Source organism: Anarhichas minor, unplaced genomic scaffold (genome assembly GCF_050575085.1).
Source record: "Anarhichas minor isolate MPS153535 unplaced genomic scaffold, ASM5057508v1 ptg000055l, whole genome shotgun sequence".
NCBI lineage: Eukaryota > Metazoa > Chordata > Actinopteri > Perciformes > Anarhichadidae > Anarhichas > Anarhichas minor.
This window is the reverse complement of record NW_027466501.1, coordinates 2562046-2577334: the sequence shown is the minus strand read 5'-3', so window position 1 is coordinate 2577334 and position 15289 is coordinate 2562046. Positions and strand designations below refer to the sequence as shown.

At 42.0% G+C, this 15289-nt stretch overlaps 1 protein-coding gene across 10 annotated transcripts in view; it reads right to left on the bottom strand.

Moving 5' to 3' along the window:
• The window catches only part of osbpl8 (oxysterol binding protein-like 8), a 74672-nt gene that overhangs the window by 11994 nt on the left and 47389 nt on the right, over positions 1-15289 (bottom strand). For all 10 annotated transcript variants that reach the window (XM_076076007.1, XM_076076001.1, XM_076076005.1 and 7 more), the window contains 9 exons: positions 6860-6933; positions 5838-5918; positions 5355-5456; positions 4971-5174; positions 2414-2498; positions 922-1087; positions 558-783; positions 198-382; positions 38-119 (listed from right to left, as the gene is read on the bottom strand). In XM_076076007.1, coding sequence (XP_075932122.1) covers positions 38-119; positions 198-382; positions 558-783; positions 922-1087; positions 2414-2498; positions 4971-5174; positions 5355-5456; positions 5838-5918; positions 6860-6933 — 1205 coding nt within the window. The remainder of the gene's footprint in view (positions 1-37; positions 120-197; positions 383-557; positions 784-921; positions 1088-2413; positions 2499-4970; positions 5175-5354; positions 5457-5837; positions 5919-6859; positions 6934-15289) is intronic.

Sequence of the window (15289 nt, the reverse complement as noted above, 5' to 3'; positions counted from 1 at the left end):
TCACATGAAGTGGGTTGTGCGTGTTCATTCTCCTGACCTTTGGCTTTTTATAAAATCCAGAGATGTACCACTTCACCACCTTCTTCATCCGGTTGTAAGCGTTCTCTTCGATTGCAGCCCTGAGAATGAAACCTCATTTGTAAAATGATAAGAGCTTCACTTCTAGACTTTAGAAGCAGAAAGTGTGACGGTCTTACTCTGACAGGAAGTCTGCGTGGTAGTAGTAGTCAGACAGTTTGTCCAGAAATGACCTTGGCTCCAGGATGAAGGTGGGCAGCACCACTTTGGACAGATCCATGCCGGGTCGCACCTGTTTCAGCAGAGTCCAGATCAGAGATTTATTCTCCTCTGAGACCGTCTCTGTCTGGGCGGCCTCGCCAGCCTGGAGAAGGAGACACAAACAAGGGTAAAGAGGTTATGTATTTTTCTACTGCACACATCTTAAAATGCTTGCACGGGTCTCCACGAGCTTAATCCTGAAACCTGAGAAATCCTGTGAGAATGTGGTGCAATGCAGCAATCTCATGATCTACGCGTCTTATCAAAAGCTCCCCGACCTCTCCAAGTTCCTCATGGGACTGTTCCAGGTATGGGGTTTCCCGCAGATGCTCGTTAGGGTCCAGGTCGATGTAGGAGTCGTCCTGCCGCTCTGACGTGTCGCTGTCACTCTCCTCACTCTTTTCCAGGCCTTCTGGGTCGGACTCCTCGTGGTCCTGTTCACCCTCCCTGTCGGACTTGTCCGAGTACAGGTCAGGGTCTTTCAAATGGTCACTGTCGTTGAACCTGGAGGAAGGGGCGGATCGGGTGGCAGGATGTTTACGAAAAATAATAATACATTTGAAGACGAGCTGGCAAAAGTATAAAGTATAAGTATAAAAGTCGAAGGGGAATAGTGTAGCTTCGGTTTTATTTCCTACTTACTGAAAACCGTGGATGTTGTGGGCTCTGAGGAGGCTGTAGAAATTGATGGAGTGTTCTCCGCCTGTGGCTACTGTGCTCATGTCCTCTTTCCCCTCGCGGATCATGGTCCTCTTCAGCAGGCCGGAGCACTTCAGGGCCAGTTCTAAGGCATCCATCCAGCATCGACCTGGGAAAGAGATTCAGAGACATCCGCATATATTTTCAGACTTTACTGTTAGTTCATCATCCTCCTCCTCCTCCTCTTAATATGGAGCAAAAATAATTGGGTCAAAAGTTTTTTTTAAATGATTTTGTCTCTTCTACCCGAAGTCACCCCTGATCCCATTTTAGGTTTGGTTCAAGACAAGCAACATTTTAATATCCTTCTCATTTTAATATTTACATAGTTACAAAAGGCAAACTATATTGTCACTGCGATAAAAAACAGAAAGGACTGACTTTTATTCAGAAATAGAAGCATTCTTGTTGGATGAAAACTTGCTTGGATAAGTTATTGATGGTATTTTTAATATATAATGCATAAAACCTATACTATTATAAATATTGTGCATTAGGGTAGAAAACGGCAAGTGTTTTTGGAAACTGTAGAACTATTCCAGCACCACGGAGGGAGACCCAGACAGGGAGAGACTAGATCGGATGTTTCAGCACCATGGACAGAGGCACAGAGCAAAATGGGCCACTAGTTCCCCATTCACTCATTGTGTGAGTTTTGCCCCCTTTAGCAGACCTATCTAATCTAAAAAAAAAAAATGTTTTCCTCCATATCATTCAAGTATTGTTAATTACCATTACCAGTATTGGGGAAAGTTTAAGTATAAGTTGAAATAACAATAATGAAAAAAAGATAGTTTAGCAAGACAGTATGAGAGCACTCTGCTGATTGTACCCACATAAATCATATCCATTGTAATTTAGCACCACTCTACATTCCCCCCACCCCGCGTTCATTGATTCCCCAAATGCAGTGGTGTTGATCATTATTCCTAACTATCTGCGAAAAAAGCCAATAACGTATTTCCCAAAATGGCAAATTATTCCTTTGAGATTTAAAACTAAATGAGAAGAAATTACCTTCGATTTTACACTGCCGAGTAAAGTTAGCACCGTTTAAAGAGAGTGACTGAAAAGTCACAGGTTTGTTTTTCGGCTATCCAAATGACCTAGAAATCCCCTAGTCACTCAGTAGAGAGTATTAATATGGCTTTCTGATGCCCATGTGAATACCTGATATTTTCCCACAAATATCGTAGGTGTGAAAGAAATGCTTATATTAAGATAATGAATTGGGCTAAAAATAACAAGGATTAGGGTTTCTTTCATTTCCACATACAGCCAAATACTGCACGTAAAAGTAGTTTTGAACCAAAACTAATATTGATTTTACGTAGCTGATATAAAAAGTCAATGGATTTATGTTTCTTTCAATGTAAGTTGCTGCTGACACGACTCAGACAAATGGCTGCAGTGTGATTGGCAGCCTGTCTCTTACCATCAGACTCAGAGGTAGCTCGGAAGATGAGGTGGCTGCTGGGTAATGGCTGAGTGATGGAGCCGACAGCTTCTCCTTTAGGACCCTGGCAGCAAGAAAGAAAGGGAGAGAATACATCAACTTTAGTGTTTAAGTTTCAGGTAGGTGTTGCGTTTGATCTCGGTCTCTTCTCATTTGAGGCGGTTTGAGTTGTGGTGTCCTCGTTTCACCTTCAGAGTTTGTGTATCATTTCTTTCAGGTCGTCATTGTTCGTGTGTGCAAACAGAGAAAATGTCGACTCCCTGGTGTGTCGTTATAATAATGAGCTATGAGAGGGGGGACAGGAGCTGAATGAATGAAGTGTTTATCTCTAAAGTGAAGGGGGGGGGGCGACGCGGAGAGCAGGACCGCTGTAATCTAAAAACACAGATTGCCAATTGTGATTCAAGCCTTCTCACTGCACAGACACAAGGGAAAAGACTGGCAGGGCGAGGTCAGCGATGAATACCAAATCACAGTTGGAGTGCTGACTGAGCGGAGAACTGAGGAACAAATGGAAAATGTGTGCCGCCAAATATGAAAATTGCTGGCAGTATGTATAATTTTCTGTGTCTGTCCTGAAATTAAAGCAAAGATGAGCTCTTAATTATACAGCTAACATCAACGTCTGTTTAACTATCTATTTTTCTTAACTGCAGCCGAGGATTTTGTTTTTAATGAAAGATCGTTTCCCCTGATCTGTTTGTGTTCATTTTGTTTTTCATCGCTGGAGAGCAAAGCAGGCGGCATTCAGATCCATCCTGCATAATAAACCCTGTTCAGTATTCTGCTCCTCTCGCTTTCCCCTGATCAATCTATTATTAATTATATTATAACAGGACGATAAGGTCAGAGGCATTTTTTAGGGAATATATGTCAGATTTAAAGGAATAGTACAATAATACACTTATTTGTTGAGAGTTGGGTAAGAAGATTGATGCCACTCTCATGTTTGTATGGTAAATGTGAAGCTACAGCCAGCAGCCGCTTAGCTTAGCTTAGCATAAAGACTGGAAACGGGGGAAAAAACTAGCCTGGCTCTGTCCAAATGTAGCAAAATCCAAAGACAAAACGTTACGTGGAAGACTATTTCCTCCAGGAAGTGACAGCGCCAGCCTGGCCAAGATATAATCAGGCACAGAACCGTCATAAGACCGTAAATGATCATTTTCTACACTTTTGTACGGATGAAAGGAAAGTTAGTGATCTTTGGAGGTGCTGGTCGGTGGACTTTGTGACCTTTGGACAAACTCAGGTGAGCTGTTATCCCCCTGGTTACCAGTGCTAAGCTAAGTGGCTCCTGACAGTAGCCCTATTTTTACCGTACAGACATGAAAGTGGTTTCAAACTTCGCATCAAACTCTCAGCAATTATTTCCCAAAATGTCAAACTATTCCTTTAAATGCCAACCTCACACATGTTCACCTTGTTTTCTGACATTGTACAGTGAAGAGTAGACGGGTATGAATGACACTAAAATTCTCCTTAATGTTAGCATTGATACTCAGGCAGAGTATTTTTAACCCCACCGGCCAGATAGTTTGTTACACTGAACCATCTGAGAAAACTTCATTGGAAACTGTTCAGAAAAGAGCAGGCTATCAAAAAATACTTTGCAGGTGATTGGTTGAACCATCTGTCAATGATTACAGAAGCCAATCGAGAGTGAAGAGATCTTTTCCATGGAGAAAAGCCTTCAGTGCTGTTTTTTGCTATTTTTTCCAATAAGAAATACTCTCCAGTTTTGATAGAACTGATGCTGTTGCAGCATCTACGCTAACCTTTTCCATAGTTGTTCAGAATGAACAGTGGCCTCTCCATGTCGTCATATACACCTAAACCCCTCCCATTTCTGCCAGTAGCTCCTTACATGACACTGATTGGTCTGGTCACTGGCTTACCGTAACACAAACATATTACTTATTTTTAGTTTTGTTTATTTATTTTGCACAATTCAAACAATAATATTAAAAATAAACAAACATAACAGAGATAAATGAATATCACAGTGCAGGAAGAGGCAAAAAGCCAACTGGGCTTATTTGAAGCCTCCACCTATATAATATTAAAATTTTACAAAATTACAAACAACATAAAATGAAATATGCATAGGATATTACTTTACAAACAACAAAATTTATCTTTTTTATTATATATTTGATCAGGGAGCCAAATTTCACTCACCACTTGCTTCATTTTTGCATTTACTATTCTATTTAATCCTTCACACGCCTTTCATTTATTCACAAGTACCGTTGACTCTGTTCAATGGCTGACACGTCTAGTCTTTGCTCCACTGACTACCTTTTTAAACTTCTTACGGTAGTTTCAGAGCACTTATTCAATAAAAAATAAGTTGCGACATTTTTTGGGGGGGATGTTCTTGGGATATTTGCTATTTGTAAAAATCCCCTATACATCCCAAAATTCCCAGAGAATTTCTGCTCTCCCAATTTTCCCAGCCTGGAATGTGCTCCTTATGTTCCTGAGAGTCACTCCTGGCTGAGAATCCTGTCTCTTAAAGCAGTTAAATACTGACCTTGACGGCCCAGATGGACTGCTCCAGCGGGTGGAAGAGCTTGAAGCAGAAGCCGTCCTTCTTGGAGGGCCTCTCGATCAGCTCGCAGGCATTGAGCAGCACCGTTCCCACCCACTGGCCGTTTTTGTGGGTTTTATAGATGAGCAGGACGCCCGGTTTCAGCACGCACCACAGCTTGGTCCAGCTCTTCAGAGTGCCACGGATCTGGATCAAACACCGATAAGTCAGAAGTGTTATCCTATATCAGGAGCTTGAGGATTCAAATTAACCAATAAAGAAATGCCTTTAATCGTATAATTATATTATAACCATAGTCTATTGGACAATCAACAAATAGGCATCGGCAGCAGGAAAGATTGACGGTGGGGCGGAGGGGGTTCCCACCTTTAGCCAGTCGGCCATGACGATGACAGAGGGGTCAGTGATGGTGCTGAGCAGCTCCTTGGTCGCTCTCTTCTTTTCTTCCCTGTAGTTTTTCTTCTGCACCTACAGGGAGCACAGACAGGAGGACAATGCTGACAACATCAATTCCACACAACTGTGAATATTAATATTCCACAATGGCATTCTCACTGAATCAGATTTGGCAGCAAATAACGGGACTGGGATGACACTCCTCGGCGTTCTTGTTAAATAACAGCTGGTACCTTCTGACTGCAGCGTGAACTGTGCATTTCATACCCCCTTTGGCTGTAATAATTCCAGCCTATCCTGTATTGTGGTGACGTTGGTGCATAATATGAAAATGACACCTATCTAAAAGTATTTTATGCATATCGACTCTTATAGAGGTATTTTAAGACTCATTATGCCTGCCTTCGTGTCGGGATACACAGAACTTACTCTAAGCTGATTTAGCTCACTCACCTTGAGGGACTCCTTCTTGGTGAGCTTTCCTCCGGATGCCGACAATTCTTTGTCTGAGCCATTGTACAGCTTTGTTTCAGACTGAACACAGGGGGGGGGGGAGGAGAAGGGTTTATTAGCAGGAAATGATACCTGATTAATCAAGACACCTCTATTATTTCTCAACTTAATTATCTTGAAATATTAAATAAACCTAACCCAAATTTAGCTCAGTTAGCAGAATGAATCCTATAAACGCCCGTGCAGGTGTGTCTCTGCCAGCTCCTTTCACAAGCCAACTGGAGTGATTTAAAGTGGAGAGACAGACTGTGGGGGGGTGTATAGGAATCCTTAAGCAGGGCTACTTGGTCTTAAGCGGCCACAGACATGGCTGGACAAAGATTGAAGGTGCATCATAACAAGCACCAAAGCTAAAATCTTCTCTTTCAAATCCTTCTACTGAGAAACCCACAGTGAGGTTTCTAATTGGCTGAGACTGCATTTATTGCTGTGAAGATTGATGGATACATGGCCAAGACTCAATTCTGCTTCTCCATAGCTTTGCTATGATGGTGGATGTTATTGATAGCAGAATCTAAGGATTAATTGGAGTGGGAAAAAATTGGTTTCCCAATTGGTTTTGGGAAGCCTTGCTCTATCATACTTCACAAAATCAGAGCACATTTTTGAAAGGATTCCCGTCTCTGCTGTGACTCAGACAAAGACTCAAACTCCCACGTTTCTAACTGACAAACATATTTGATGTGGGCCTCGACAGATAAACTAGACGGGCCTCCTCCACACTGAGCTCACTTGAAAGGAGGGCTGAGTTTGAATTCTAGTTGATAAATGTTTGATGTGTAACAGTGTACATGGTGCGTGAGTCATCGGAACGTGGGCTATGTCACGCCTGAGGCGAGACTGGTAGAGGAGACGTGCAGTAATTCCCATACTCTCTGGTCTCGTTACAACAAAACCAAACACACAGTCGCTCCCACCCACCAGTCATGGAACTTCATCTCAGTGGGGTGATTTGTCCTTACCTTGCTCTTAGATATGGAATGTGAGTCCTCTTTCAAGGGCAGAGGCAAGAGATCCTCCTTCCCTCTTTCGAAACCTGGAACAAAAAAAAAAAAAATCACAACAGCATAAAGACTCAGTCCACCATCATTCTCCAGGTAACCTACAGTATCCCATTCCAGGGGACGACTAATGGCTGTGCTATGGACGGGCTCCAGGGGGCCATGGCCGCCTGTCTGGTGGTTAGGTATCGATTCTGATTTTGTCTCAGGGACCTTAATGAAATGGCAGTTTATGTCGTATTTGGGTCCTCCAGCGCAGTGGGTAGGCCGAGGCTGCTGGAAGATTTATCATATCAATGTTAATTTATTGTGTTTTTAATGACGTTTTATGACATTACAAAAATCTGCGATATTTATATTAACTAGGTTTCATGTTAATTTAAACTATCTTTTTTAAAATCAAAATGGGCTTTTATTTTAATCAATTTCTTACACTTAAAAGACCAAAAGACTAATTGATTTATAGTTATTTAAAGATTTAAATGAAAGAACAAATAATGCTTTTTAGCTTTTAAAAGGTGCAACGTGTAAGGTCTGGCCAGAATTTTAGTTTGTAACACTATCAACAGAATGTGACAGGGTTGACGTCAAAGACGTCTATGTATTGTGTTGCAGGGTAACCAGCTAGCCGCGGCCCGTCCTGTATTGTAATACCACTTGTACCACGAGAGGCGATAGTGAGTCACTGTAGCGTCCAGTCTGCCAGAAGTAGAGCTGCCTGAGGGCTCTTCCATCACATTGAAGGTACAGCTTGATGCTGAACTCCCAATGATGGCTATTTAGCGGAAAAAATCTTTAGTACAACTAATGACAACACAAACCGTACCGAATGGCGTTGATAAACAGTTTTGATGTGGCTGTTTTTATATTTAAACTGAGCTAAACAAGCTCATGTAAACTACAGGCCAATTGGTGAGATTATCTGCCCATTGGATATCTAATGTCTTTGAAAGCGGGTCTTATCGATTCCAAATGTCTGTGCAGACAAATGCAATCTCTTTACATAATGTCAGCCGCGGTCACGAGAGCAGGCTGTGCTTCATAGCAACTCGTCGCAAGCCACAGAATGTGGATGACAACGAGCTGCTGCAAGTCCTTAATCTGAACTGAGCTAAAGTTAGATAACTTGGCTGGTGAAAGGAGATTCCCTGTTTTAATCCATAGTTTGGCTGGGACAATCTGGGGGGTGGAGAGCGAAGGAGACTTCATTTGAACACTCAATTACCGACTGCTCCAGTGACGTTGCTGAAGGGAATGTGTGCTGTATTTCTCTACAAACACCAAGTTAAGATAATGAATGTGTACGACTGTAGTTGATGTAGATATAGTGAGTTGCAACAAGCTCCACCCTTGAGCTCCACCTTGTTCCGATCTTTATTAATGAGCCCGTTTCTAACCAATTAGTCTAACCTCAGCAACAGACTCCCCACTGAGATCCTGGCAGCGGGTGACGCTGGTGACAGAGAGCCTTTAAATATTTGATAGCTTCCGTCTCCTATCCACAGGCCGTGGGCCAGTATTCAGCCATGAGAATGAAGGAAGCGCTGCAGAGCTGTATTACCAAATGAGGTATTCGTCTTTTGGAAAACAGTCACAACTTATTTGACAAGCCATTTGATTTAATAAAACATCTTTGTGTCTGTAGTTATATAACTAGGCATCCTTTTTATGTATTCTTACTGCATACTTTAATGTTGTCCCGCAGACAAATTGGATCGTGAATATGAAATTGACTCAGTTTGGATGCTTTTAATAAAAACAATGTGCTGTTCGGTGCATTATGGAGGAGTTTTGTGCAAAGCTGTTTTTGTCAAATTCACTTTTTCATGAACCTGCCTCTTCTAGCAAACAACCCCCTACAAAGAAGTGGGCTTTTTATTTTAGGTAGGAGTCTTTTAATATAGCTGGTTTCATCCGAGCTCCACAGTACACATTACATGCATTAGATGTCCCACCAGACCATCTGTGCCCACTTGACAGGAGCATCTCCATGCCAACTTCAGCTGGAAACCAACTCAAGGGCATTTCATCCACTATAGCAAGCCCCGAGAGGATACATCGTCTCCACCGCTCTCCAACTATATAGTTGGATAGTTATATCATATATATATATATATATATATATATATATATATATATATATATATATATATATATATATATATATATATGATATAATGTGACGAGATGTCCCATTTCAATTTGAGACACTTTAAGATGCCACTTCTCCACTCCATTAAAACTAACATGTGTTAGCATGGCACAACAAGCACACCGTCTTGTTGCAAACAGAAATATTTTACAGCAGCATGAGGAGTTGGACATAAGCTCGAGGTAGCTTGCTGAACAAGTATGGCTAGGTGACGTAATGAAAAATGAAATAATAAAGCAGAAAGTGGAGCTTCCAAAGCATTTCCATTTTGGGTGAAAACTCCCCCACAAATTCATCAGTACATCTAAAATAAGAAAGGAAATGTGGATACAATTCTGGCCATTGCTCTCAAACACATCTTAGACAGTCATTTGTTGAAATGTGCAACTAGTCTTTTTAGGCACCTCTCTTTGGAAGGACACTCTCCAACCAAACCTTTCTATCAATACTAGAAAACATTAGCTTCCAAAATGATGCACGGGTATGAGGCATCTTTCATGTGTAATCTTAATCCTAATAAACCCACAAAAACCTTTTTGTTAATTTTTTGGGATTATGCTAAATGTGAAGGACAATGGTCAGGCTTAGAAAAGGGCTTTGTCCCGAGGGCTTCTGCGAAATATTGCAAAAGCTTTTCTTCCTGTAGGACAATGGCAGAGCAGGGAAGAAATCTATGTGTAAAAACCAGCAGGAGATTTAAGGTAGAGCGGGTTTCACTGGTGTGAATTTCACAAAGTGCTTGAGCATGCTATGATTCTTCAGTGTAGTTTGTTTGCCAACTGCTTGTCATTTAAGTAACTTGGGCATTCAAGACTGACCTTTGATGTGACATTTAACCTTTTTTAGCATAGACCTGCCACTCCTATCCACAATTAACAATCTTAAGTGAGCAGTATTATTTATGTGAGACAGTCAGAGCTCTGCCACACAACTGTTGTTGTGTTAAAAACTGCAAATACACCCACTTTGCAACATAATTCACAAAGTGTGGCAGAAGAATAAGACCGTTTCCAGTAATTATCAAGTCTATTCCAACCCTCACACAACAAAATACTCGGAAAAGCCAGATGTAAAGTGAAGGATACAACATTTGGATAACTAAAGAACAAAGGATTAAACAAGTCTATGCATGTTTACTCAGTGAACATTATTTCAGTGGATCAAAGTAAAATAAGTTTTAACTGTTTAAATTAAGTCTTTAGCATCCCCATGTTTCTTGTCTTATTTCAGTACATTCAGTGTGTAGATCAGCTAAATCTGAACCCTTTCCTCATGTGAACCAATGTCAGGGAGTGTGTGTGTGTGTAGCTGAAAGCTCACGTCCCACTGCAGAGAAAGATCATAGACAGGAGAGAGAAGGGGAAATAGAGGGAGAGAAGGGAGCTGTGTGCTGCTACAATGACTCTAGTTCTACTTCAATGCTGTGCCTCACAAAATGAATACAGTCGCCCGAAGCATTAATATGCCTTGGACTAGAGACACAAAAACAGAGGCGATCACGCAAGTCATTCCTCGATAAAGCTTTTCTAAATAGGTTTCTTGTATTTTCATTACAGGACATCAACGTTCCTATCGAGGCTCAAAAATGGCAATACGTTTTTATTTGATTCTTAATCATATGAAGATGAAATATGTTGCTCAGACTTGAGCTGTAAGTAGCAATAAGAATGCACGTGGAGGTATCAGTTTGTACCTCCGCCGAGATAATCACAGCAACAACAAGGCAACACTGAGATAATCGCGACTCAATGTCACTTCCACCTGAAAACACCCCTTTTGGAACCCGCCATCTGCAGTTGTGATATTTTAGACATTCAGCACCGACACAACACAACACTGACGCTGCAAAACCAGCATATTATCTCCTTTTGGAGCTGTGTAAAACACGATGCTTACATCTTCCTGTAATAAACCATGGCTCAAAAGCAATGCGGAACTCTTAATGATGCTGCTATATTTTCTGGGACATGTGAAGGCTACCATAGCAACAGGTCACCTGAGAACATAAAATGAAGGGAGAATCTGTCAGTCCAGTTACTCTTCTGAATACATAAATTTCAGAGGGTTGTTTTTACTGAGGACTTGCCATGGTAACAGTGGCTACACTTCTTTGGCTCAGAAATCATGAGAACTGAAAGATGGCTGGTCCATCAGAAGGAAAGAGAGATACCATCTGGAATGTTTCAGCGATAAAGATTTTCCCATTTTACATGAGTATCCAATTAGTAGCATAAATCAAACTGTGAATCCCTTTATGTAATGTAATACAGTAGAAGTACAAACCTGTCTAGTATAATCAAAGTACAGTTAACAACTCAAAGCGGGCTTCCTTTATTCTTGTGTGGAATGACCTGCTTGGCTGACACAATTCAATGATTTTGCTGCTCAGACTGAATGTAGGATAAGAGGATGAGGCACCAAAAAAAGCAAGTTTAAAGCTAAATAGTTCCCCCAGACAATTTTGAATGGACCCAGAATGAAAGAAATCTGTTTCAAATATCAAACCTCTGCAGTGCGGCTCGGCATCAAGGATACGGTCACTTTCTACAGCAGGGGTAGAGGAAATGGGTACTCTAGCGACTCAGCATGGCACTTCCATTAGGTTGAGGGTCTTGTTAGAAACTGATTGTAAAAAGAGTGGTCAGTATCAAAGTGGAAGAGGCCGAGATATCCTGAAATAAAAGTCTCCAGCTCCAAAAATGCTGGGTCCTACACTTCCCATAATGCAACTCAGAGTCACTTTTCATTGACCCTATCATATTAAACATATGTGTCTTTCAAGCTCCACACCTGTTGATTCTAACGCAGGCTTCCTGTTATAAATGTGCACTCTCCAACCCTGGTGACATCAACAGGGTCAAAAAGCTCCTCCAGAGCCACAGAGACATTTTTGAAATTGGGGGAACTTTAATATCCTTAATATATAAACCTCTTATTGGACCTAAAGCACATTTCTGTTCTTTGCTACTGTAGTGCACCACTTCCTGCTGGTAATCAAAAACCTTATCTCACTAATCTTATCTAACATTATCGTCATGGTCAGAGACTCCACTGAACGTTCCAACTTGCAGTTTGCCAAGTCATGCTGACCTCAAGACGAGCCATGATTGCATCTAATTATCGACCACAATGGTACAGCTTTTTCTCCACTCTCTAATTAGCTTTATAAAAGGGCCCGTTTTCAACCTCCAAATCAATTTCCCTCCTTGTTAGTCCCAGGCTACCGAGGAAGCAACGGTAAACAACATGTCAGAGAGTGCTCGTTCTACATGACAGGGTGCGTCCACAATATGAGAAAGTAATTGCACACGTGAACGATAAAGTTACTTTGGGATTAAGTGCATTTGTGGGTTATCACGGTAGTTTGTGGGGGAATCAAAATTTCACAGCTGAACCCAAGCCCTTATTCACTTGAATCTCCAGGCCTTGTTCCTGTGCTCCAACCCTGTTTCTTATGCAGCCTGTCAGAGTATTGCACAAACAAACATTACACCACCAGAGATGAAGCGGCCCAATCCACATTAAAAGGGCTGTACTTTTATCCTGTCTGCACACGGGAGGCTTGAGGAAACAAAAGCACATTATCTCTTGGTTTGGAGGGGGGTGATATTTCAAACAGGATGTGTCTGGATGAGAGTGGGGGCATTAGGCAGGTTGCATTACCATGGCTGCTGTTTTGTGTTGGTGTTCTAAATATAGTCCACCGAGGTTGAGTTTGTGTGCACTGCCAGATGCCTGGCCTGTTCCTTGGCCTTGGTAAAGACTGTAGGCCACGGCCCATCTTTTGATCTTTAAAAGAAGGCTTGGGAGAGTCAAACTGATATGTTTTGCTTAGAAAAAGATACCAGGAAAAGAGCAAGAACTGTCAAATGTATCAAATCCAGGTGGCAACCTCTGGTTCTAAAAAGTGAAGCCAATCCATAAGAAACCTAAACTTGCATTCTCTCTAATGTCCATCAGGGGGCGAATCCTCTGGCTGCTAAAAGAAGTCTGATTGTATAGAAGTCTAGTAGTGAACTTTGATACTCTTTTATAAGAGCCAAAAGAGAGTCAGAGTGTTGGTTTCCATCAAATGCACTCGATAGAAACCGAAATCTATCATAACTATCAACCAGACGGCAGATGGTTTGAAGGCATTGTATCTTCCCTAGTTATGAAAAATGGAAAAGACACCCAGTAAAATCACAATTGGAAGTTAAATGACTCGAGACAATTAGTTGACAGGCAAGCATAACCACAAAGAAGAGCTTTTGATGCCACACACATTGCCAGCGTACAACCAAAAAGGCATCAACCGCTCAACCATCCACGCGAGGCAGTTTTCTATGAGACACAACCACAACGAGTACAGATACTGAATGTGTAAAAGCAACACAAGAGTAGGCAGACTCCACTGCGGAACCGATGGGAGAAAGACGTAAAAATGAAGAGAAGAAAAAACAAAACAACAAACCGAAAATGAGTAAGGGCAACCCGCATGCACCAGCTCTCTCCTGCAGTCTCTCTAAAAGCTGGTGCCTGTTAGCGGAACGTCCAAAATGAGGATTAATGGAGCCGAGGCCGGGAGCTGACTGTGAGGAAAACAACATGACTCAGACAATGTCTCGCGGCTCATGTTATTTGTATTGCTGAGCCGTGGTGCTAGTTTAGAGGAAAGAGAGAGAAGCGGGCTTGTGGCCAAAAGGTCACAAGCTTGAATCCCCGGACGCGGAAAGGTCGGAGGAGAGAAAGACGGTGACGAACAAACTCCGCTCCCTCAACAACTGCTGTTCAGACGCCCTTAGGCAAGGCACTTATCTGACTGAGGTTGTGCAAGTCTGAATTACTGCACTAAAGTGTGGCGGTGTTTGTGCACAGTCAGTCTTTCCTGGACTGATGAAAGGTTAAAAAACAGTCGGGTGGAACAGAACATCCACCCTCTCAAAGCTCCGGGGGCTGCCAGCTGTCTGACTCCAGGACAAACGGTGGGAAGATCACAAGAGGAGGCCATTTTACAAATGAACACGGAATTAATTTAATCCTAGAGGTTCTGGGGGATTTGGTGTGCTTCTAAAAAACATAAAAGGATTATCGCTGCACTCTCATAGAGGTATCGTTGGAACCTGAGTAAAAACAAGCCAGCTGAGTGGAGGCCTGAGCCGCCCTCATTCATCAGTCTGCGCCGGCCTGTTTGAAGTGCAGCAGCCGCTAAGTAGTTATCTGTGTTCTCCACAAGTAAGATCAAGCACCTCACAGCTATGACCAAGCAACAGTCTTCAAAGAAATGTACATGTACTTTTCGATGCGACAGATACAGTATGTTGGCAGTACATATATTCTCTGTGTTTGTTCTGACTTTTGTACCTTTTTGGCTGAAGTTTTTGGAATCCGAGTAACAATGTCAGTGCTTCATTTTGATTGCTGCAATATTTTTTTTTTTTTTTTTGGGGGGGCGACACTAAAAGTAGTTAATATCACTCCAACATCCACAGACAGGCTGTTCACAGGCTGTGGAGCGGTGTTGTGAGCCGTTGCTTAGTGTCCCAGTGGTTTTAGTACTCCATGCTTTTGTCCGTACGGAGGTTAAAGTGACAAAACAACCCGGTTGCTGCGAGTTTTGACAATCCAGTGATTTGTTGTCACCATATCTGGAACCATGGCAGTGAAACGGCTTATGCAGACTACAGCCCCTCCTTTCTTATCTGTGACTACAGCTGCAGATGACTCAGCAGGTGTTGAAATAACCTGAAGGAAAAGTGGGAATCAGTGCTGATATGAACAAACTGGGCTAACTAGCTGAACTTTTCCAGGTGGAAAACGTACTCGACAGCAGCAAAATGTTGGAGCAGATGTCTTGAATCATGGTTGAGGTATTGTGTTTGTAGAATATACCATAATGAAGTTGACGGCTCATCTCCTAGAGAGGCCGGCCTTCAGATGTCACCAGCTGCCGTGAGAAACTCCCACCCGGAGGCTTGAAGCTTAGACGCAGTTTCCACAAATATGTCCACAACGATTTCATCCTCTTTTAGATTGTGCACAGTAGCTGCAGTATTGTTATACTTCAAATTTAAATTTGACTTTAAATTCATATTCTGCAGTTACTTCCATTTGTGTTTAGCAGTAAGAAATGGTTGCATTGTATTTGTAAAAACAGAACACATACAGTAGGAGAAAGTTGCCCCTTGACGGTGTTCATGGCAGTAATGCATTTAACTGTACACTTTTCTAGGTTCCTTTCTCTCTGCTGACATGAACAA